The sequence below is a fragment of the Oncorhynchus kisutch genome, linkage group LG10, assembly GCF_002021735.2.
Source record: "Oncorhynchus kisutch isolate 150728-3 linkage group LG10, Okis_V2, whole genome shotgun sequence".
NCBI classification, from domain to species: Eukaryota; Metazoa; Chordata; class Actinopteri; order Salmoniformes; family Salmonidae; genus Oncorhynchus; species Oncorhynchus kisutch.
This window is the reverse complement of record NC_034183.2, coordinates 37560288-37584494: the sequence shown is the minus strand read 5'-3', so window position 1 is coordinate 37584494 and position 24207 is coordinate 37560288. Positions and strand designations below refer to the sequence as shown.

The 24207-nt window shown below is 43.4% G+C and overlaps 1 protein-coding gene across 2 annotated transcripts in view; it reads left to right on the top strand.

The window, feature by feature from the left end:
• The first annotated feature begins 306 nt into the window (after nt 1–306).
• Nucleotides 307–24207, top strand: part of LOC109898105 (zinc finger CCCH domain-containing protein 3) — an 85101-nt gene continuing 61200 nt past the window's right edge. Inside the window, exons 1-3 of one of the 2 annotated variants that reach the window (XM_020492906.2) lie at nt 307–395; nt 640–2263; nt 2917–3137. In XM_020492906.2, the coding sequence (XP_020348495.1) occupies nt 350–395; nt 640–2263; nt 2917–3137 (1891 nt within the window). In that variant the 5' untranslated portion in view covers nt 307–349. Of the gene's footprint in view, nt 396–639; nt 2276–2916; nt 3138–24207 lie in introns of both variants that reach the window. The other variant, XM_020492905.2, reaches the window with a different exon arrangement.

Here is a 24207-nt window from a genome sequence, read left to right as displayed (position 1 = left end):
ATATATTTTTTGAGTTTCTTCAGGTAATGATTCACAGGGTAATACTTATGGATCATTCTGAAAGAGACCTTTTGACCTTGTTAACAAGCAAGTTTTTGTGTGGTAATAACCAGACTTTTTCCCAACAGATATTAGTGACCAATGTATTCCAGTAATTTGAGACATAATGGCATTGCAAGCCGTCTGGCATTGCAAACTGGTCGATATACGCGTCATCACACTCCCTCATCTGATTGGTCGAGTAGGTGGGATTTCTGACTTTGTGACTGTGGTAACGACCAAACTCCTCAACACGTAATCTATAATTGCGACGCTGGATGATGACGTTTGAGTTTAGGACATAAACAACATGGACGAGAGAGAAGCGCTGAAAAGGCAAATCGATCTGTTGCAAAGTAATGTGGTGTTTTACAGTACAGTTAACATTACTGATACACTATATGTAATAACTAATACTTACCAGTTACAATTGAAAGCTGTCACGCTGGCTGTTATAACCACCACGTTCTCTGTTGATGCCTAGCTAACGCTATCTAATTTAGCTGACGCAAATTGACGTTGCTAGCTAGATACACGCTTTTCAATTTTAATTAACCACTGTTGCCAGTTACTTCTTAACCTCTTTCTGTCATCTCACAGATCTCATCAATAACCATAGAAGTATCCATGGGGATGCCCCTTCTTGTTCTGGCCAGCAGTGGCACCCAGCGAGACCACCAGCCCGAGGCAGGAGTCCCAGCTCATTTTTCAGCCCCACATTCCCCTTGCGTGGTGGGCCTCACCCCCCTCAACCCACAGGACACTGGAGGAAGAGCTACACCCTCAGTAGCAAGACCAGCTCATCCCAGCACAGTAGACCTACTACACAGACTGCCAAGCCCTCTCTAGGGCAGCAGGGTAGACCAATACAGATTACCAAGCCCTCTTTAGATTCTGCAGCACCCAACTCCTCTACTGGCTTCCTGTCCCTTCATGCTGCAGATACCTTACAGTCCAGCCACAGCAGTAAGGACCCAGCTAGAGAGAAGGATGGAACAGAATGGGCTACGTCTAGGGATCTAACAGGGCCAAGGGGCCAGCAGTACGCACTCACAGGGGGAGTGAGAAGATCTATGACTGGGACAGGCAGTGGATCCACAGCTATAGAGACAGAGACTGAACCCGGCAGAGGAAGGACAGGACCTGGGGGCAAGGCTGGGCTGGGAGTTTCGGAGCTTAAAGGGCCTGGACCTCCAGAGGACCAGCAAAGAGAAACAAAACATGATATTCAGGCCAAGATTCAAGCGAAGACTTCAATCGGACTGGGACTGCCTCTGATAATGACCGCCCCTGGACAAATGGATTTGTCAGGTGTCCCTGCCAAAACGACCACCACTGCCACCAGGGTTCAGAGCACTGCTCAGCTACATATTAAACATTGCGTGACTGGGAAAACCAATACAGCAGCTAAGCAGGTTGTCCCCGAGGCAACCTCCAACAGCAACCCCACCACTAGCGATGCCAATTCACTTCCTCTACCCCTTCCACCTCCTCTCTCTGCTCCCCCTACTGCCTATCTCCGTCCCAGGTCCAAGCTCACCCCAGCCCAGCCAGCCTCCTCTCCCCAGAACCACTCCAAGTTTACCTGGGTGAAGCGCCATCAGCCAGGAGGAGTCAGTCCCAGCCAGGCCAGAATAGAGTCCCGGCCCCCAGAAAATCTAATCACATCTGTCATCACATCTGTCACCACCACAGTCTCCCATTCTGGAGTCCCTAGCAGTTTCTCATCCAGCCCCAGTTCCAGTAGGAAAGCCTTTGCCCCCAGAAAAAAGGTTGCCCGTAGGCTCAGTTTATCCACTGCAGTCCCTAAGACCTCCAAGTACACCTGGGTGTCCTCCGCTGCAGGGGTCCAGGCTAGGCTGTCCCGGAAGCCTCTCTCACCCAAAGACCTGGCCCTGGCTCTGGCTCTGCCCCAGAGAGCTGCAGAGGGGTTGGTTGCCAAGAAACCAAAATCCCCAAATCCTTTAGCCAAGCAGCGTAAGGCAGCAGCGGCCTCCTGCTCTACTACCCTCAGTAGTCGCTACTGCTGGAAGGCAGGTTCTGGGGGAGGGGGGCAGACTGGCTCCGGGACAGGGTCCAGAGGTGGGTCTCTGTTCCGCTGGACCTCTGAGAAAGAGAATGGGGCCAAGGGGGGGTCCAGTGTCCCTCCATCTGTAACTCAACGCACTGCCTCCTCTTCCCCTGGAGGGTTCAAACTCAGGAGCAGGATGAAGATCATCAGGAGGTCAGTTAGCAGGTGAGAAAGAAGAGGATGAGGGCAGCCAGTGATTTCTTTTCTCATCCATTCTCTTACGATAGAGAGCAATAGTAATGGCGTCTTTTTGTAAGCACTAACTCCGCCATGGCTCGTTGGGTCAAAGCCTATGGGGAGCTGAATTGGGGTGTAGATAAACGTGAAAATAAGGTCTGTGGCAAACACAAGCTTAGGAGATCTTATGCATTTTCTTTGAGATAATTTTCCTCTAATTACTATTTGTGGATTTTTAAGCATTTATGTTAAAGAAAATAGAAATTAAAGGTCATGTTAACTCAGGGGTTACCAAACTTTTTCGCTCAGGCCCCTCTTCCAGCATTAGGATCCTGCGCCCCCCTTTCAAGCGCGCACGCCATGTCTGTTACCATTGGCAAAAGCACTATTCATGACAAACTGTTCACACCCCTCTTGCAGAGGAATTGATATTATTTCTTCACTACCTCTAACACACACACACACACACACACACACACACACACACACACACACACACACACACACACACACACACACACACACACACACACACACACACACACACACACACACACACACACACACAGAGACAGACAGACAGACACACAGACATCTACCTCTAACACACACTCTCCTATGTATTACAGTGGGTCTGGGGCAGAACGGAGATCCAGCCCAGCAGCCATGACCCTGATCAGCCGCTACTCTCTGCGCCTTAGGACACACACTCCGGTCCGGACACAAACTGCAGTGAGGACACGCACCCTTGTCCAGAGCCCGGGGGGTGTGAAGAGGACCCCGTCCCTTGAACTGGTCTCATTTGGCAGACACAAGCTACGACGTCTCTCCCCCAACCCCTCCAGGACAGGTAGGAAAAGAGAGCTTGGAAAAAAGCGTTCGGGTGAATTCCACAAATTAAATTCCAACTCAATTCCCTCTCCCTATAAATTCCATCAATTCAACATTCCAGCAGGGTTGGGGTCAATTCCTCAAATTCAATTCCAATGTAATTCCCTCTCCATTTAAATGCCATCAATTCAATACAAAATTCCATAGCAGTTCTTCAATTCAGAGTAAATTCAACTTGAATTCCAATTCTGAGTCAATAAAAAAATACAATTTCATTATTCTGCCACATCAATTCATTCAATTCAATTAATCTCAAATACAAATTATAAATCAATTCAAAACTACAATTCTTAATTCAATATTCTGCCACAACAATTCAAATAATTACATTTCCTCACTCGACCAATTCCCTGAATTTAAATTCCTTCTTTCAACTCAAGCCAAACACAACCCAACTACCTCAACTCATGGCAGATTCCAAAGACAAACTTAACCTCTTGACAAATTACGAGGGAATATTCCTGGTAAACCCCAATGTCCCCAGAATTCTGAAAACATTCAGGAATTTGGGGAATTAGCTTAACATATAAAATAATACAATAAGATGCTTTTCAAATTGAAACATACCATCATAAAGATGTTAAACGTTATCCTAAATATAACCCATCCAATTTGTGAATATCATAGATAAGTTAAAGCTGTTTGATACGAACAGCATCACATAATGCAGATAATGCTGAATTCTCAATTCCACTCGATAGCGGCAGCTGTTTTATTCATTATTGTGTTATACAGTTTTTCCCCAATTGTTATGGAACATTGTAGGGAACAAAGCTCCATGCTCTAAAAACAATTGCCAAACCTTTTTTCATGAGTTTGGGAAAACACCTAAAACACATTTACTTCATGTTTTTAATATTCAAACGAAACCCTTTATATAACATACCCATTATGTAACATTTACACATCAGTTGCCTAAATGTATAGTTCGAAACAAGATTCATGATAGAAATGAGAGGATCGCCCAGTGCCGTGGTCATGTGGACAACACTCCCAGCAACAAGCAAATGTGTGCTTCCGCACCGGGACCAGTGTTCAATTCCTGTTTCCACCTTTCATGCATTTTGTCTGTCTAAATAAAGCACACATTCTACAGGTAGAGTGGAATTCCACTCCAAATAATGTATGATAGGTTTATTAGTTAAATTTACACTCAGTGTTGTAAAATAAACCGTTGGTGTTAATAACTTGAGTTGAGTGTGATTGTCATTTTTACTCTGTGTAGAAAAAACCCCCACTCGCATTCAGAACCATAGCCATCATTATCATATCTCCCAGCATGCTTTATTGCAGGTTGATTTTTAGAATTGTTTATTACAATTTCTGTGTTTTTGCATGCACATCAATTGATTGATTGATCTGATGCTGTACAAAGATAATTAACAAACTATTTTCTCATCTAATTCAATCCGTTAGTGGTTGGACTTATTGTACCCGTTAATGAGATCATTGTTCAAGTTGAAATGGTTTAGGTAGTTTCCTTTGTCCAACTCTCCATACCTTGGCAGTCGTTAAAAATGCAGGTTGTGGGTGATTAAAAGTTCAAATTATTGGATATCCATATCCATATTACTTTGCAAGCCAGCATAATGTGACTTGCTTGATGTGTCCTGCAAACCATGAGTTTCAGACCACTGTGTTGGGGTAAAACTAGGCTGTTGCAGTATAGGCTTATGATATGTGTTGTCAGAGAGGGTTACATTTTAAGGATAAGATATTCACCTAGGCCACTCAGGAACATTCAATGTCATCTACGTAAGCAACTCCAGTGCATATTTGACCTTGTCTCCCAGTGTCTGTTGGAAAGCAGACTGAACCAGGTTTTCCTCTAGGATTTTGCCTGGGCTTAGTTCTATTCCGTTTTATCCAAAATAACTCCCTTGCCGTTGACTAACATACCCATAACATGATGCTTGAAAATATGAAGAGAGGTACTCAGTGTAGTTGGATTTGCCCCAAAACTACCCAAGCGCTGGTTAATAGTTCCAGAACTTTGCAGGTTGCTATGGCAAACAAAAATGGTTGCTATGAAGGCTTTTCCCCGCCTTGCTAGCTTGCCAACTACACAGCTAACACAATCACTTCAGACTGAAGCTGGAAAGACAGCAAAGTATCTGCATTTCGTTTAATTTGACCAGTTTTTCTATTGATATTTCTTTGTATATATCCATAGAAATGATGTTGATTCGTGATTTGGACTGTCTGATAAAAAATTGCCTGTCTGTCACATCCGGTCACGTTCATTATTATGGGACACAGTGGAAATCGAATTTCAATATTGTAACAATGTTGCAAAAGTTTGAGATAATTTGTGATGCTTTTTACAGTGTTGATCAAGTTTATAAATTGTGTAGCTGGGCAGATGAGACAGTGGATCTGTAAAAGTAGTAGTAGTAGTGTGTTGCTAGGCAACGGTGTAAACTATGGCACGTTTTATTAGCGCTGGGCGATATGACCAAAATATCATATTATATGGTATTTACATTTTTGGGGGGATTAATAATAGTTCTACATTTGCATTATGAGTAGTGCGTGACCCTAGGGTGGCAACACATATATTCTAAATGATTTCAATCTCCATTCTGAGTGTGAACTTTTGGAATCATGGAAATAGAATGTTTATTACAATTCTATAGTTAGAATATAAATAATAGTGGGCACTTGAATACAGTGTTGTTTGACATGACAACAAATGAAAGTGCCATGGACGAGTTATTGTGACAGGGTAGGAAATAAAGTGATGTTCAGTGTTTCCTATGGGACCCTATAATCGTGTGCTACATTAAATCTTTATTCATGTAGCCAACATATTCATGCTTCGCCAATTCCTCTTTGATTTAGAAGATACTGTTGCGCAAACAACATGCTGATTTAAGCCTCCACCAGTACTGGTATCAGGCTGTATTAGCTAGCTACGTTTGCTCCGACTCAGTACTTTTATTAGCTTGTTTGCTAGCCAGGTAACTAGCGATTAGCATTAGTGGCTAGCACGATTTAGCTTAATTAACTTGCTAAGAAAATACAAACTACCTGTTTGCAGATGTAAGAAACACAAACTAATATTGTAATTATAGAACGCTTGTGGATTTTTATTAAAATCAAAGGGTAAACAACATCGTTGTCATCAACATTGTTGCATGTGCTGCATTGACCATGCAGACTGAACAAAAGTGTCTCGAGGTCAAGCAACAACAAATGCGCGCCTTGAGTGATGGGGTGGGACTAGGTCTTATTGAGATAGACTAAGACACCATTCACAGCTGTGTTAGCTACTGTGTGACTAATATACTTAAAGATGGAATCCTTAATGTTGAAACTGACACTTATGTTTGGGATATTACAACACAAAGAAGCTACTGCCAACAATCACTGTTGCCATCTTTAATGAATATATCCCTCTGTGTAGAACTACATGACATGGACTGGAGTAGTGTAGATATAATCTGTCTAACAGCTCTATGGTTTAGTAATTTTAGGACACTGGGATCATTTTGCGCTTTGCAGTGCTCGAATCGGCCAATCTGCAGATGGTATCCCACACTGTCTCCAGTCTCCTGCAGGGGGCAACATACCCATCTCTATGGGAGGCCTATGGAGCAATGCAATGTGGTCTTTGTGTGAGGTCGGCAGTTAAGAAGAGAGGAGTGAGGATGGGGGGGTGTAATTGATAGCCTGATTGAGCTGTGATGGTGAACAAGTGGTTTCAGTGGGTAATGTTCGGGGCTGGAGGTGGGGAAGAGAAGAGGCTCTACTATCAAGCCCTAACATCACTACACCACTCACCTCCCCATCTCCCCCAGCCAGCCCTCTAGGTAAAAAGCAGCTTATGCATAATTATCATTTAGCAAATTGGATTGTTTTAACAAACGAGAGAATCTAGGCCTAACCTGATAGAAAGCAATCAGTGTTTTTACAACCCTCTACCCCTCTCTTTCTTCCATCCCCTGGTCATTCTGCTATAGCAGCCCCTGTCATGCCCGTCTGTGTCGACTCCCCCCAGTCAATGGAGTCGAGGAGACATTCGAACATACATCACTATTAACAATGGGCTTTATTTATCCTGATGGCTGGCTGTCTGGCCCTCTCCATCGCTCACTCTCTCTGTTTCTCTCCTTTCTCTCTCATCATTCACCCTCCTCCTCTCACATCAACTCTCTGTCCTCCATTGTTTTCCTGCTGTTCTTCTCTTCTTGTTCTGTCTCTCACCCCTCTCTCCATCCAGTCATTCTTTCTCCTAGTTCTGTGCCTTATCTTCTTTTGTAAGTGTCGAGATGAAGCTGGCCTCAAGCAGGACATGTTGTTTTTCTCTCAGTGATGGAGGGAAGGAAGGAGAAACAGAAAAGAAGGGATAGAGAGGAAGATGGAACGAGAGAGGAAGATGGAACGAGGGAGAGAGATAGGAAGATGGAACGAGAGAGAGAGGAAGATGGAAAGAGAGAGGGAAAGTAGCCATCTATGCTGCAGATAAGAGCTGCTAATAAAGAGCAAATTGAATTACTAATGATAAGGAGCAGTTTTACAGCTCTGATGACCACACACACACAATGTTGTTTTCTCTTCGATGATCTCTCTTTCCCTCAGTGCAGCAGTAGTGCAGACGTTAATTTGGCTGCCTGGATATCTACAGTTTAATTTAAAGAGAGCATAAACCTGGCATAAAAGTGAGCATTCAAGGCCGTTATGAATCACGTGTGTGTGCGTGTGCGCGCGTACGTTTGTACTTATCTGTGAGCCCAGATAACCTAATAAAGCAGATAAATGACAGGAATGGACAGAACGCGGAGTGGAGGAGTGCTGAGCCATGTGGGTTCAGGCCCCATGTGATGGCTCTCTGGGAGTGGAGGGTCTCTCTCTGCCCCTCTCCATCTCGCTTTCAGCCTCTAAATCAAATGAATTGTAATTGTCACATACGCCGAATACAACAAGTGTAAACTTTACAGTGAAATGTGTACTTACGAGCCCTTTCCCAACAATGCAGACTTAAAAAGTAATAGAAAATGTAAATAGTAGCACAATAAACAAAGCTATATACAGTGCCTTGCAAAAGTATTCACCCCCCTTGGCATTTGTCCCATTTTGTTGCATTACAACCTGTAATTTAAATAGATTTTTATTTGTATTTCATGTAATGGACATACACAAACTAGTCCAAATTGGTGAAGTGAAATGAAAAAAATTACTTGTTTAAAAAAATAAAAACCTGAAAAGTGGTGTGTGCATATGTATTCACCCCCTTTGCTGTGAAGCCATTAAAAAATATCTGTTGTGACCAATTACCTTCAGAAGTCACATTATTAGTTAAATAAAGTCCACCTGTGTGCAATCGAAGTGTCACATGATCTCAGTATATTTACACATGTTTTGAAAGGCCCCAGATTCTGCAACACCACTAAGCAAGGGGCACCATGAAGACCAAGAAGCTCTCCTAACAGGTCAGGGACAAAGTTGTGGAGAAGTACAGATCAGGGTTAGGTTATAATTCTTTTATCAGAAACTTTGAATATCTTAGGGAGCACCATTAAATCAAATTTTTTTTTATTGAAAGAATATGGCACCACAACAACCCTGCCAAGAGAGGGCCACCCATCAAAACTTGCGGACCAGGCAAGGAGGGCATTAACCAGAGAGGCAACAAAGAGACCAAAGATAATCTTGAAGGAGCTGCAAAGCTCCAGAGCGAAGATTGGAGTATCTGTCCATAGGACCATTTTAAGCCATACACTCCACAGAGTTGGGCTTTACGGAAGAGTGGTCAGAAAAAAAGCCATTGCATAAAGAAAAGAATAAGCAAACACGTTTGGTGTTCGCCAAAAGGCATGTGGGAAACACCCCAAACATATGGAAGAAGGTACTTTGACTGGTGAGACTACAATTGAGCTTTTTTGCCATCAAGGAAAACGCTATGTCTGGCGCAAACACCTCTCATCACCCCGAGAACACCATCCCCAGACTGAGCATGGTGGTGGCAGAATCATGCCGTGGGGATGTTTTTCATCGGCAGGGACTGGGAAACTGGTCAGAATTGAAGGAATGATGAATGGGGCTAAATACTGGGAAATTCTTGAGGGAAACCTGTTTCAGTCTTCCAGAGATTTGAGACTGGGACGGAGGTTCACCATCCAGCAGGACATTGATCTGAAGCGTACTGCTAAAGCAACACTTGAGTGGTTTAAGGGGAAACATTTAAATGTCTTAGAATGGCCGAGTCAAAACCCAGACCTCAATCCAATTGAGAATCTCAAATCAAATTTGATTGGTCACATGGTTAGCAGATGTTAATTCAAGTGTAGTGAAATGCTTTTGCTTCTAGTTCTGACCGTGCAGTAATATCTAACAAGTAATCAAACAATTTCATGCATAGTTTCCTAAGAACGCGAGGCGTCCATCTCTGTCGGGGCCATCCCATCTGCGGTATGACTTAAAGATTGCTGTACACCAGTGGAACCTATCCAACTTGAAGGAGCTGGAGCAGTTTTGCCTTGAAGAATTCTCAAAAATCGCAGTGACTAGATGTGCCAAGCTTATAGAGACATGCCCCAAGTGACATGTAGCTATAATTACTGCAAAAGGTGGATCTACAAAGTATTAACTTTGGGGGGTGAATAGTTATGCACGCTCAAGTTTTATTTCTTGTTTGTTTCACAATAAAACATATTTTGCATCTTCAAAGTGGTAGGCATGTTGTGTAAATAAATGATACAAACCCTCCAAAAATCTATTTTAATTCCAGGTTGTAGGGCAACAAAATAGGAAAAATGCCAAGGGGGGTGAATACTTTCATATGTTGCTGTATATATTTAAGTGTGCAGGGGTACGATGTAGTTGAAATACTAGGTAGGGGTAAAAGTGACTAGGCAATTAACAGAGTAACAGCAGCGTATGTAGAGATTGTGAATGTGTGTGTGGTGTCAATATGCGTGGGTGTGTGAGTGAATGTGTGGGTGGAGTCCTCTAGCTGTCTGTCTCTTTGTGTCTGTATTTGTCTATATGTCTCTGTGGAATGTGGTGTTGCTCTATATAATACAATGACACAGTTAGAACAGAGCTATCTCTGAGTCTTCGCATAACAAATCCAATCCCGTCAAAAGATCATGTTAGTTTCAGACTTCACTTCACTGAGAGGGTGTCTTGGGGGGTTGGAGGTGTAAGTTGAGAGGGAAACTGTTGGCACTTTAGAGTTGGTGTAGTTCACATATTGGCCCTGCTATGGCAGCCATGTCCTCCTCTTTCTCAGCATCAAGTTACTGGTACCCCCTCCTCCACCACACACATACACTTCCCAGCCGGTTACCCCGCCAACACAGACGTTTTGTGGGGATCCCGCTACCGTGCCGATGATCGGCCCATTTGGTCCATAAATTATCAGTGTGACATGTGCATCTATCCACAAATATATTTAGGCTTCACTTAGTGACAGTATGCTCTTATATCATGCCCCTGTGCTCTGCTATTAGGTCTTTGTATGACTTAGCAATATAGTGATTCTATGATATACTCTGCAATAAAATCTAAATCTAGCTGCACTATTTGTTTGAATATGCAACACAAAATGTAGGTGTGCATGTGTGGACTATCTGTTAGTGCAGGTTGTAAACTCAGCAAAAAAAGAAACGTCCCTTTTTCAGGACCCTGTCTTTCAAAGATAATTCGTAAAAATCCAAATAACTTCACAGATCTTCATTGTAAAGGGTTTAAACACTATTTCCCATGCTTGTTCAATGAACCATAAACAATTAATGAACACGCACATGTGGCACGGTCGTTAGACACTAACAGCTTACAGATGGTAGGCAATTAAGGTCACAGATATGAAAACTTAGGACACTAAAGAGGCCTTTCTACTGACACTGAAAAACACCAAAAGAAAGATGCCCAGGGTCCCTGCTCATCTGCGTGAACGTGCCTTAAGCATGCTGCAAGGAGGCATGAGGACTGTAGATGTGGCCAGGGCAATAAATTGCAATGTCTGTACTGTGAGACACCTAAGACAGCGCTACAGGGAGACAGGACAGACAGCTGATCGTCCTCGCAGTGGCAGACCACCGTGTAACAACACCTGCACAGAATCGGTACATCTGAACATCACACCTTCGGGACAGGTACAGGATGGTAACAACAACTGTCCGAGTTACACCAGGAACGCACAATCCCTCCATCAGTGCTCAGACTTTCCGCAATAGGCTGAGAGAGGCTGGACTGAGGGCTTGTAGGCCTGTTGTAAGGCAGGTCTTCACCAGACATCACCGGAAACAACATTGCCTATGGGCGGGCACAAACCCACCGTCACTGGACCAGACAGGACTGGCAAAAAGTGCTCTTCACTGACGAGTCGCGGTTTTGTCTCACCCTGGGTGAGCGTTACACAGAGGCCTGTACTCTGGAGCGGGATCGATTTGGAGGTGGAGGGTCCGTCATGGTCTGGGGCGGTGTGTCATAGCATCATCGCTTGTTGTCATTGCAGGCAATCTCAACGCTGTGCGTTACAGGGAAGACATCCTCCTCCCTCATGTGGTACCCTTCCTGCAGGCTCATCCTGACATGACCCTCCAGCATGACAATGCCACCAGCCATACAGCTCGTTCTGTGCGTGATTTCCTGAAAGACAGGAATGTCAGTGTTCTGCCATGGCCAGCAAAGAGCCCAGATCTCAATCCCATTGAGCATGTCTAGGATCTGTTGGATCAGAGGGTGAGTGCTATGGCCATTGCCCCCCAGAAATGTCTGGGAACTTGCAGGTGCATTGGGGTAATATCTCACAGCAAGAACTGGCAAATCTGATGCAGTCCATGAGGAGGAGATGCACTGCAGTGCTTTAGGCAGCTGGTGGCCACACCAGATACTGACTGTTACTTTTGAATTTGATCTCCCCTTTGTCCAGGGACACATTATTCAATTGATTTTAGTCACGTCTGTGGAACTTGTTCAGTTTATGTCTGTTGTTGAATCTTGTTATGTTCATTCAAATATTTACACATGTTAAGTTTGCTGAAAATAAACACAGTTGACAGTGAGAGGATGTTTATTTTAGTTTCTATCATTCTTGTCTCTCAGTTGTCTCCTCATTAATCAGTATGCATGCATGACTGTAAGTTGCGTTGGATAAAAGTGTCCGCTAAATGGCTAATATTATTATTATTATTAAAATCACACCCGCTTGCTGGATTATACTTATATTTTCTATTCATATGTTGTACAGTAGATTAGGCTAAAGATACTCTATGCATTTCATATGTAATCAATCTCAGTGCTAGTATCAGGTATAGTCTAGGCTTCAAATATGGCAACAACGCAACACACACACTGATCGGTGAGAATGACACCATCTCCCCTAACACACACTGATGTCATGCGTCACATTTAAAAGCCTGTCCTTATTTGGCTGTGGTTTGGCTTAATGTGTTTTTGTTTGTTTATTTGCATCATTCACTAGTTCACACTTTCTCTAGTTTCTCCCACTATAGTTCCCCCCCGTCTCCGTCGTAAACATTCCGTTATACACACACACAGCTTTATTTGGCTATGGGCTTGAAATCACTCTTGTATTTGGTTGGATTCAGAATACACAGTTGCTGTGTCCATATCTGTATATGTATGTACGAATACGTGTAAAATAATCTTTCTGCATGCCAATAATCATCTCTTACGATTGTAATAGTTATTGAGTGAGGAGGGTGAGTCGTGTGTGTGTGTGTATTTCTTTCATCAGCTGCGTGTCAACATATCCCACTCTAAATGCCATTCCCTAACACATTGTCAGTCAGGCACCATAGCTTTGTCAATCAGGCACCACGCACGCTCTGCGTCTCATGGCAGGCAGCAATGCCAACCCACAGCTCTCTTCGTCCTCCCCCAACATGACAGGTAGCCTATTCTCATCAGTGAGGTCTTTGAAACCTTGAATAAGGGTTTCAAATTTGGGGAAATGACACTCAATTTGTTTTAATGTTTTAGACATTTTGTCAGGAAAGCTCTGTCTCAGGTTCTGCTTTATTGCAGTGGTTGCACAGACTTTCCTCTACGCTTCCTGTGTCTACCTTTCTCTATGACAAGTCTCTCTCTCTCTCTTCTCTCTCTCTCTCTCTCTCTCTCTCAATATGTATCTCTCTTTCAATTCAATTTAAGGGGCTTTATTGGTATGGGAAACACATGTTTACATTGCTAAAGCAAGTGAAATAGATAATAAACAATGAAAAAAAAAAGAACAACAAACATTACACCCACAAGTTCCAAAATAGTGGCAAAGCATTTCTCTCTCTCTGTCACTTTTTCAGGCCCTCTCTCTCCTCTCCTCTCCCCTCTCTATCACTCACACACATACACACACACACATGCGTCTTCATGCCTCCACAGAATCACACACACAGATACTGCTTTGCGTTGCCAATGCAGTAAAGATTTAACCAGCTATTGTTTTGAAGGACCACCCACATCCCTCGTTATTAACTACTTTATGGGCATATTGATGGGGAAATTCAGTGGTGCCCCCCTGCTGACAATGTCAGAGTTTAATTCAAAAAGAGAAAAGCAGCGAAATGGAGGGTTTAAAATAAAGAGAAGTGGGGCCAGAAAATGTATGTTTGGGAAAGATTTGGTGAAGTGGTAAAACTGGATGATAGCAGTTAGGTGTGAAGATTGTGAGGTAACTATACAAATTTGACAATCACAGTACGGGACTTCAAAAAGGCCTATGGCATGTCAAGGGAACTGTAGCCTACTGTTCAGATGGATTAAATGGTAACTGAAATCTGGACACGGACTGTAGTAGGTCTATAACCTCTCACATATCCTTAATATTAACTCCTGCAGAATTAAGCATATCTTGCAGTGAAATGATAAACCAATTTAGCTTGTTAACAGCAGCAGGTTAAGAGGCTTGGATCAAGAGGCTTGCTGTCTAATATTTGTTTTGTGCGTGCAGCAAACTGTGAGTAGAATTTGAGTTACTTGTATAACTTTATGAGCTGGGGCGTCTGTCCTGCAAATACTTTAGGTCAGAGACTATATAATGTTCTCAATGTGCTCGTTAGCATTTAGTTAGCATTCTCTATGGGATTTTACATTTACTTGTTAGCATTGCTAACCAATCAGATTACAAATAGTGCCCCTTGTGTTCACTGCTGTTATTGACGAATATACCGGTATGGCATAAGGTCGGTATAACTATCTGGATACCGCCCAAGCCAAATTGAGTCTTTTTATTAAAGAACGTGAGACAATGTGTCTGTTTGCTGCTTTTCATTAAAGCATGTATAGCAGTTCTTTATACAGCCTAAAATACATTTGTTCATATCTGTTTTAATAGCATATACTGTAGTACCATTTACATGGATTCATACAGACTACGTGTGATCTTTGCATAGGCCTGGCTATTCGTTGCAGTAGGAGTTTCTCCTTAAGTTAGTTTTTTTGACAATGGAAGACGATTGCCCCACTGGTTTAGCCTGGTGAAACCAAGCTGATCGCTGCGTTCACCATTCTATAAGTGAAATAGAATGGTGAATACAGCAATCTGGCTGGTTCCACCAGGCTACCACTGGTTTTGCCTTGAAATAATATGTCATCATTACAAAATGTGTGTGTGTGGGGGGGGGGGGAATCTTTCTCACATCCACCTGCTCAGAATAAAGCTTTTACAGTGTTCAGTTTTGGGTACAGTCCCCAGAATGTGTTCTGTGGGTTTGTTCTATTACGTAAAGCTCCAGGAAGCTGCTCCAGTCCCTCAGTCAGTCAATCACAGTGCAGTACACTGGCATCTACCCCCTCACTCCCCCTATAGAGTACAATAGAATGAGTCATTAATACCCATAAAACCTAGCGTTCAAATAAGGAAATGGTTCCAATCATTTTCCCCATCAATTTTTCCCCCTTTTTTTTTATAGAAACACTTAATGTAAGGTTTGTGTTTTGTGTAGGTATATTCTGGTGTGATGCTTTGATAACCCTGTAAATATCTCTAGGACAAGGGGACTTTTATCAATATTTTCACCTTTATTCACCCCCCAAAAATGAAATGCTAATGTGGCCATCATAAAGAACAACAAATGCCATGACGATCTGGACGAGACTGCCGAATCGAGGCAAAGGTAAGAATCTCTGATTAACTATCTAATGTTAGCTACATTTTGTAATTGATACATTGGCTACATTTCTTTCAAAGGACAATTCTGTGAACTGACTTGTGCAAGTTTTAAATTGACCTGTTAGCAAAGGTGTCATCTAGAGATGCCGCGCAGGAGCTTGCAGAGATTTGAAGCCTTGCATGATGTCTACTTTAATGCTAATGAGCATTTTTTCGAATCTGAGGGTAAATAGAGCCGAATATATTGATGTCACATTGTCCAAGAGAGATTTACATGGTTATCAAAATGCCATGCCAGGGTGAGCCTACATGAAACCACAGCCCTTATTTTAAGGGATTCTAAAATTCCCTATGGGAAAAATGTATGTTGGAAAAACGATTGGAACCATTTCCACGTTTGAAGGCTAGGTTTTATGGGTATTATGACACCTCCGCTGTGGGGCTCAATCCCTCACCTCTCCCTCCCCATTACAGTAACCAAACACCAACTCCTTCCCCTCCATGTGTCTTTACAGAGTGAAGTGTAACCATAATATTCATGGGGGTTTGGCATTTGCGTGTCCTTGGATCGCCTGGCATGTTAATTATGGGACCCCCCCTCCCTGTCTCTCTACCTTCCTGATTGCATGCAGGGACACTTCTGGTCCCATCGGGGTAGTGGGTGACGGGGTAGGGGGGGGGACTTTAGAGCTTGGGAGTTGAGGTCCAAGCAGGGGGCTTGAAGTGTGTCCCTTGGTTGGGGGGGAGGGGGTCAGGAGCAGCCCACCTCTGCTCTAGCCTTTAACACCCTCTTGTAAGACAATCCTCCCTCTAGTCCAGTGGGTTTAGGATGGGGAACCTCAGAGGAGAGGAGAGTGGCTTTACACTGGGTTACCCTCAGAGCTAGATAGGACATGTAGTTACCTCACCACCAAATGGCCTTTTGGGCCTCATTAGGGAATATCTTTTACACCCTGTCGCACATATACTCACTCACTCACTTTCCTAGTTTACACTCCCAAACCTCTTACTGACATACTCACTCAATAGGTTACTTATTTACACACAGTCACTGTGTCTGTCAGTCAGTAGCACCAGTATCTCTCTTACTCACACTAATAGCACCTACTAGTCAATCCCGCAGGGATGGAGAGATCAGTGGAGATGGAGAGATCAGTGGAGATGGGTAGGGGCATGGGCCTGTCCCAGCCACTCTGACTGACCACAGACCACAGGTTCAGGAACTATTCTGAGCTATTCTCCCCCCACCTCCTTGCGCACTCCCTCTCTCCTCAATCCCTCTTCCTCTCTTTCTCTTCTCTGTCCCTCCCTCCTCGCTCCCTCTCTCTGTCCAGAGAGAGTAATGATATTTTCCTAATTAACTGGTTGGCTGATGCTCTCCCAGGCCCAGCTGGGCAAGGCTAGGGGCCAGATCTCACCCTGCCTCCACTATTCCGTCCAGTGCTATCCCTGGTTCAGCTGGGTGAGGCTAGGGGCCAGATTACTCTTCCCCCTGCCTCACCCCTTCCTCCCTCCCTCCTCCGCCTGGCTCTCTCCCCAAAAACAGCACCAGGCCCCTAGTAGCCCCTCCAGACGTGGGGAAACCCAACCCTCTAATCTCTCTCACTGCCTGATATTTTTTGTCAGCCTTTCCAACTTTCCATTTCAGTCGTGCAGGCTGCAGGGCCGGACACCTGAGAACCCCCTGTCTATTCTGGTCCTCTAGAGTTATCCAGCCAGCAACCTCTCTCCCCCTCCCTGCCTACTTCCCTCCCTCCCTCCTCACACCCTCCTCTCCTCCGTGCCCCAGTCCATCCCTTGGGGGCAGTTAAGTTTTCTCCAGTCTCTTGGGCCCCTCAGCTATGTGGCTATGTGCTTCAAGTCATGATAAGCATGCAAGCCTCCAAGCTCAACACCAGCCTTTCTCCTAAGCCTCTGCCCTGACCTCCCCCACCTGCCCCCTGACCCTCGGTGTTCTATGCCCAGGCTACACACACACACAAAAACTCTCCTCACCATCCTATCCCCACAGGTGTGCCCATCACCTACCTCAACAGAGGAAGGTGACAGACAGGTGTAAACTGAATGATGGATGGGTGAAACATATATGAACCCGGTCTCGCCCTATCACTATCTCTCCCTCCCTCTCTCTCTCTCCACTGTCTCACTACTCCGCCTTCTCCCTCCTATCACACTTAACCCTCTTCATTTAACTCCGGCTAGTACCCTTTATCCATCTCTCCCCCTCCATCACTCCTCGTGCTCACCCCAAGCCCTGGTTGTGTGTGTGTCCCTCTGCGTCTGAATAATTCATGCTTAACCTATTTCATTAGGGAGATTTGCTCTGAACAGAGAGAGGCAGAGTAATTGAGTCCTCTTAACTGTGTGTGTGTCTTTGACTGACTGGTAGTGTAAACATTCTGACACAGTGATAGCAGCATCGAGCGACTGTAAGGAGAGTCTGAGGAGCCACCAGTCTCTATCCCTCGCTCTCCTTTTCACAGTTACCTAGTTTATTTAATTCTCTCACTCACTCACTCACTCACTCACTCACTCACTCACTCACTCACGTCACCCACCCAGCTTTTCCTGCTAACCAAATCAGTCTTTCACAATACTTGGCGGTGCTGGGGATTGGCCGTCTTGGTGATCGTGGCACAATACTAGTGTTGTTGGTAATATCCTGGTCTGATGGGTGACTGGCGTGGTTACAGACGAGTAGTGCCTTCATTACTGCTCTCTATAACTCATCGTGTCTCTCTCAGGGCTTGGCAGGCTGTTTTTATGTTTGTATTTATTTGACTAGGCAGTTGGAACAGCACTGTGGTTAGGGTCAGCGTCCTAATTATATACACCTGTCCTAAACCGGGTTAAGTGTACAGCCAGGACCAGGGGATACAAATGCACGTGTGCATGCATACACCCGCATACACACGTGTTTGTCAGCTGCTTGTATTTCTGCTCATGGACTGCAGAGGGGGCTGTGCACTGTGAATGCAGGCAGGACCAGGCCTGGTGACCCGAATGATCTCAAGAGGATGGTCTATCTATGAGTCTTACATCTGACATTGTCGGGCGGGCTGAATGTGTGAACGTACGTGTGAGTTGCATGTTGCAGGTGTCCTCTTCCCTCTACTGTATGTCACTAAGGTAATCACAGACAGGACAATCCGGAACATAAGAATTTAGGTGGCCACCACAGCCTCCAGCTAGACCTAACACTCTCTGTAACTGGTTGGGGGGGGGGTGACGGTGGAGAGTACTGAACAGGAGATGGATTTGATTTTGGCTTTAGGCCCTCAAAGCATCAAGAATAGGAGCACTACTCTTGACTTAACCACATTTCCCAGCCAGATCCACCCCTCTCTGTAACAGTAATGTGTTCTGTGTATGGGGGCTGCGGAGTTGACCGCATCATAAGAAGGTGTGAGGGGGGAGTCTGAATGTCACACCTGACCCTCCGCACCTGTCCAGCTGTATGATACTTAACGTCACCCTTCCCCAGACAGCTCTGCGCCTGCTGCTTAATACTAATATGTACACTACGCACATATGCACACAAGCATGACGATTACACACATGCAGTGCATTCGGAAAGTATTCAGACCCCTTCCCTTTTTCCACATTTTGTTACGTTACAGTCTTATTCTAAAACGGATTCAATTATTTTTCCCACTCACCAATCTACACACAATACCCCATAATGACAAAGCTAAAAAACAGTTTTTAGAAACCTTTGCAAATGTATAAAAAAAACTAAAACAGAAATACCTTATTTACTTAAGTAAAGAACCCTTTGCTATGAGACTCGAAATTTAGCCCAGGTGCATCCTGTTTTCTTTGATCGTCCTTGAGCTGTTTCTAAAACTCGATTGGAGTCCACCTGTGGTAAATTCATTGATTGGAAGTTATCTAGAAAGGCACAAACCTGTCAATATAAAGGTCCCACAGTTGACAGTGCACGTCAGTGCAAAAACCAAGCCATGAGGTCAAAGGAGCTCCGAGACAGGATTGTGTTGAGGCACAGATCTGCGGAACGCTACCAAAACATTTCTACAGCATTGAAGGTCCCCAAGAACACAGTGGCCTCCATCATTCTTAAATGGAATAAGTTTGGAACTAACAAGGATCTTCCTAGAGCTGGCCACCCGGGCCAAACTTAGCAATTGGGGGAGAAGTGCCCTGGTCAGGGAGGTGACCAAGAACCCGATGATCACTCGGACAGAGTTCCAGAGTTCCTCTGTGGAGATGGGAGAACCTTCCAGGAGGACAACCATCTCTGCAGCACTCCACCAATCAGGCCTTTATGGTAGAGTGGCCAGATGGAAGCCACTTCTCAGTAAAAGGCACATGATATCCCGCTTGGAATTTGCCAAAAGGCACCTAAAGGACTCTCAGACCATGAGAAACAAGATTCTCTGGTCTGATGAAACCAAGATTGAACACTTTGGCTTGAATGCCAAGTTTCAGGTTTGGAGGAAACCTGGCCCCATCTTGTGGTATGTTTTTCAGTGCAGGGACACACTCAATGACATACTTTAAAAAAAATCTCATACTATTTCAAAATACTCTGCGCCCCACACACTACTCTGTTTGAGAGAGACAGAGAAGAGGAGAGAGAGAGAGAGAGAAAGAGAAGGAGGGGGTGAGAGGAGAGCGACTGCGAGAGAGAGTACAGTATTGATTTGGGGGCAGTTCATTCTGTGATGTCCCTGGTGAGGTGCTCTGGGGGAAATAGCTAGTTTGTCTCCTGTCACTTTGGCTTCACAGTTAAAGAAAGAACAGAGCGGAGAAAGAAAACCACTTGTCTCCATAGACGAGGGCATCAACATCAAAGGGACCTGGGGAGATCTAGAACAGACGGTGCTTGGTTGCGTGCGGTGGAGAAGGTTGTATTGATCATTGGTCGTTTACTGTCCCTCGATCCCTGGTGAATTGCACTGTGGGAAGTGGTTAATTTGTCGCCTGTCCAGGGGGGGGGGCTTAGACAAGATGCGTGCATACAGTATGCGTGTGTGTGGTCATTTGTCTCCTGTCCTGAGTCGTCCTCAACTGTTAAAAGCCTCGCTCGGTCTCTGTGGTGACAATGTGATGTCATTGATCCCTCTGTCCAATGACAGTAATGCTGGACTAACTGGCCTCGTTAACATAATGTATACATTATATACTGTAGAAATTGTATAGGAAGAAAATAACAGTTATGAAAGACTGAAGAAGCATTGTACTCTTTGTGATCTAAGAGGCTAAAAGCCTATTCAAATTGAAGAGAGTTAAAGCATTGGTACGCAGACAAAATTTCATTTAATATAATATGTACATAAACTTTTCGATTTACATTTGCAACAGAATGTCTTGTGCCGAGAGGGTTCTGGGACATTTACCTTAAATATCCAATTTTTGCAACCTATTTTGCAACCTGTATGGTGCAGCTGTCAAGTTGTTGGACCTTAAATGAAACTGCTATACTTGTTTATTTATCACAATTTTCTTTAGCCAATTTTGTTATTTTAATGCATGGCTGACAGACCAGTTCTTTGCCTTCTCTGCTTTCCACTTGACTCCTCCATTTCTGCTGTAATGCTGCAATCAGTTAGTTGTAATTTTGTGTAGAGCAGACTTCCATACACACACTGCGTGTGTGACAACTCCACCAGTCCTATTTATGATATTATATACAATTATATATTATTATAAAATATATATATATATTTTAATTAATCGTACATTTGAGTTGAACCATAATATTTGTTCTGTCTGTTCTGGTGGATTAAACTGAAATTGCAAACAGTTTTCTATTGCTCGTTTTAAAAATAGCAATATTTGGAAAATGATTTAATTTTCAAATAACTGAAAGTGAGAGGTGGTAATCTGATGAAGGGAACAGGCCATCCTTGAACACGAGGTGAGCCATTCTTAGTAATCTGCTAGAGAACCGGTTTGGATTTAAGTATAGCTTTTGTATGACTGAAGCCTTTAGTGGGCGGTCCAATGCTTTAATATTTTATCATTTCTGCCCACCTAATTCCTATTCATTATATGAATATGTCAGTTTCATTTTGTCTGGCATGCCGTTCCAAATAAAGGGGTATATTTATTGCTCATGTTGAAAAATGCTTGTCGTTAGGTGTAGGCAGGGCCATAAGTAAATAGGTCAATTGTGACACGACTAAAGAATGGATTTTTCCACAAATAGACAGGTGTTGTCCTTTCCATGGTAACATCATTTTATCTAATTTGGCTAACTTTCTATTAAAATGTATTGTAGTGAGAATTTATTTTGGGATATGAATACCGATCATGTCCACGTAGCCATCGGACCATTTTATTGGTAAACTACACAGTAATGTAAAAGTTGTATTTCTTACATATCCAATATGTAATATGGTGCATTTATCATAATTCGGGTTTTAATCCAGAGAGGTTAGAAACATTGTCTAGATCCTCTGAGGCTGTGCAGGGATCCAAATTGCAGATTTAAAAGAAAGCATAAATTGTCAGCGTGCAATGACACCCCGTTTTTAAGCCCTGGTTTTCTAGCCCCTTGATGTTATTATTGGATCTGATTTTAACAACTAACATTTTGATGGCCGTAATAAATAGATGTGTTCTTTTTACTTCTCTTGACAATTTAAAATTGAGAAGTAGCCATTATTTATTATTTTACACCTGTTACTATACATAACTTTGACCCAAGAGATTCTCCTAAATTAAATTGTCCAGCCATTTATATGTGAGGGGAAAAAAGTATTTGATCCCCTGCTGATTTTTTACGTTTGCCCACTGACAAAGAAACGATCAGTCTATAATTTTAATGGTAGGTTTATTTGAACAGTGAGAGACAGAATAACAAAAAAATCCAGAAAAATGCATGTCAAAAATGTTATAAATTGATTTGCATTTTAATGAGGGAAATAAGTATTTGACCCCTCTGCAAAACATGACTTAGTACTTGGTGGAAAAACCCTTGTTGGCAATCAGAGGTCAGACGTTTCTTGTAGTTGGCCAGCAGGTTTGCAAAACATCTCAGGGGGGATTTTGTCCCACTCCTCTTTGCAGATCTTCTCCAAGTCATTAAGGTTTCGAGGCTGATGTTTGGCAACTCGAACCTTCAGCTCCCTCCACAGATTTTCTTTTTTCAGGACTTTAATGTGCTTCTTCTTGAGCCACTCCTTTGTTGCCTTGGCCGTGTGTTTTGGGTCATTGTCATGCTGGAATACCCATCCACGACCCATTTTCAATGCCCTGGCTGAGGGAAGGAGGTTCTCACCCAAGATTTGACGGTACATGGCCCCGTCCATCGTCCCTTTGATGCGGTGAAGTTGCCCTGTCCCCTTAGCAGAAAGACACCCCCAAAGCATAAGGTTTCCACCTCCATGTTTGACTGTGGGGATGGTGTTCTTGGGGTCATAGGCAGCATTCCTCCTCCAAACACGGCGAGTTGAGTTGATGCCAAAGAGCTCCATTTTTACTTCTGTCTTTGGTTGTTCTGTTGCATCACCTAATTTCTGTTGAGCTTCAATTGGCGGACAGATAGCTTTACATTCTCCTGCAAAATGTCTTGATAAACTTGAATTCATTCTTCTGTCGATGATAGCAAGCTGTCCAGGCCCTGAGGCAGCGAAGCAGCCCCAAACCATGATGCTCCCTCCACCATACTTTAAAGTTGGGATTGAGGTTTAGATGTTGGTGTGCTGTGCCTTTTTTTCTCCACACACAGTGTTGACTGTTCCTTCCAAACAACTCAACTGTAGTTTCATCTGTCCACAGAATATTTTGCCAGTAGCGCTGTGGAACATCCAGTTGCTCTTTTGCGAACTTCAGGTGTGAAACAATGTTTTTTTGGACAGCCGTGGCTTCTTCCATGGTGTCCTCACATGAACACCATTCTTGTTTAGTGTTTTACATATTGTAGACTCGTCAACAGAGATGTTAGCATCTTACAGAGATTTCTCTAAGTCTTTAGCTGACACTCTAGGATTCTTCTTAACCTCATTGAGTATTCTGCACTGTGCTCTTGCAGTCATCTTTGCAGGATTGCCAGGGAGAGTAGCAACAGTGCTGACATTTCTCCATTTACAGACAATTTGTCTTACCGTGGACTGACTTTTAGAGATACTTTTGTAACCCTTTCCAGCTTTATGCAAGACAACAATTCTTAATCATAGGTCTTCTGAGATCTCTTTTGTTCGGGCATGGTTCTTTTCAGGTAATGCTTCTTGTGAATAGCAAACTCAAATGTTGTTTTTTAAGGGGCAGGGCAGCTCTAACCAAAATCTCCAATCTTGTCTCATTGATTCGACTCCAGGTTAGTTGACTCCTGACTCCTGACTCCAATTAGCTTTTGGAGAAGTCATTAACCTCGGGGTTGACATACTTTTTCCAATCTACACTGTGAATGTTTAAATGATATATTCAATAGAGATAAGATCAGATCGAATTTTATGTAAAATTCATGCAGAAATCTAGGTAATTCCAAATGGTTCACATACTTTTTCTTGCCACTGTAAATTCCAGTCGTGCTTTTTCAAAGGCCTTTTCAAAGTCAGCTTTGAACACCAGGCCTGGTTTCTCAGATTTTTCAGTGTTCTATCGTTTCCAGTGCTTGTCTTAAATTATCTCCAATGTATTGTCCATGTAAAAAACCTGTCTAAATATCTGAAAATGCCTTTTTAATTATATGCGCTATGCATTTTGCTAGGATTTAAGCATCACAGCACTGAAGTGGAAGGGGTCTCCAGTTTTTTAGGTGGACTGGATCTGTATATTTACCATCTGGGTCCTGTTGCAGTAATAGTAAAATCAGACCTTCTTGCTGAGTATCTGATAGTCTACCATTTTTATAGGAGTGGTTCAAACTTATTAGATATAAAAAATATTTGATATACCTCAACTGGTATGCCATCCAGTCCTGGAGTTTTCCCGAACTTGAGGGCTTTAATTGTATTTAGGAGGCCTTCACATGAATCTTTCA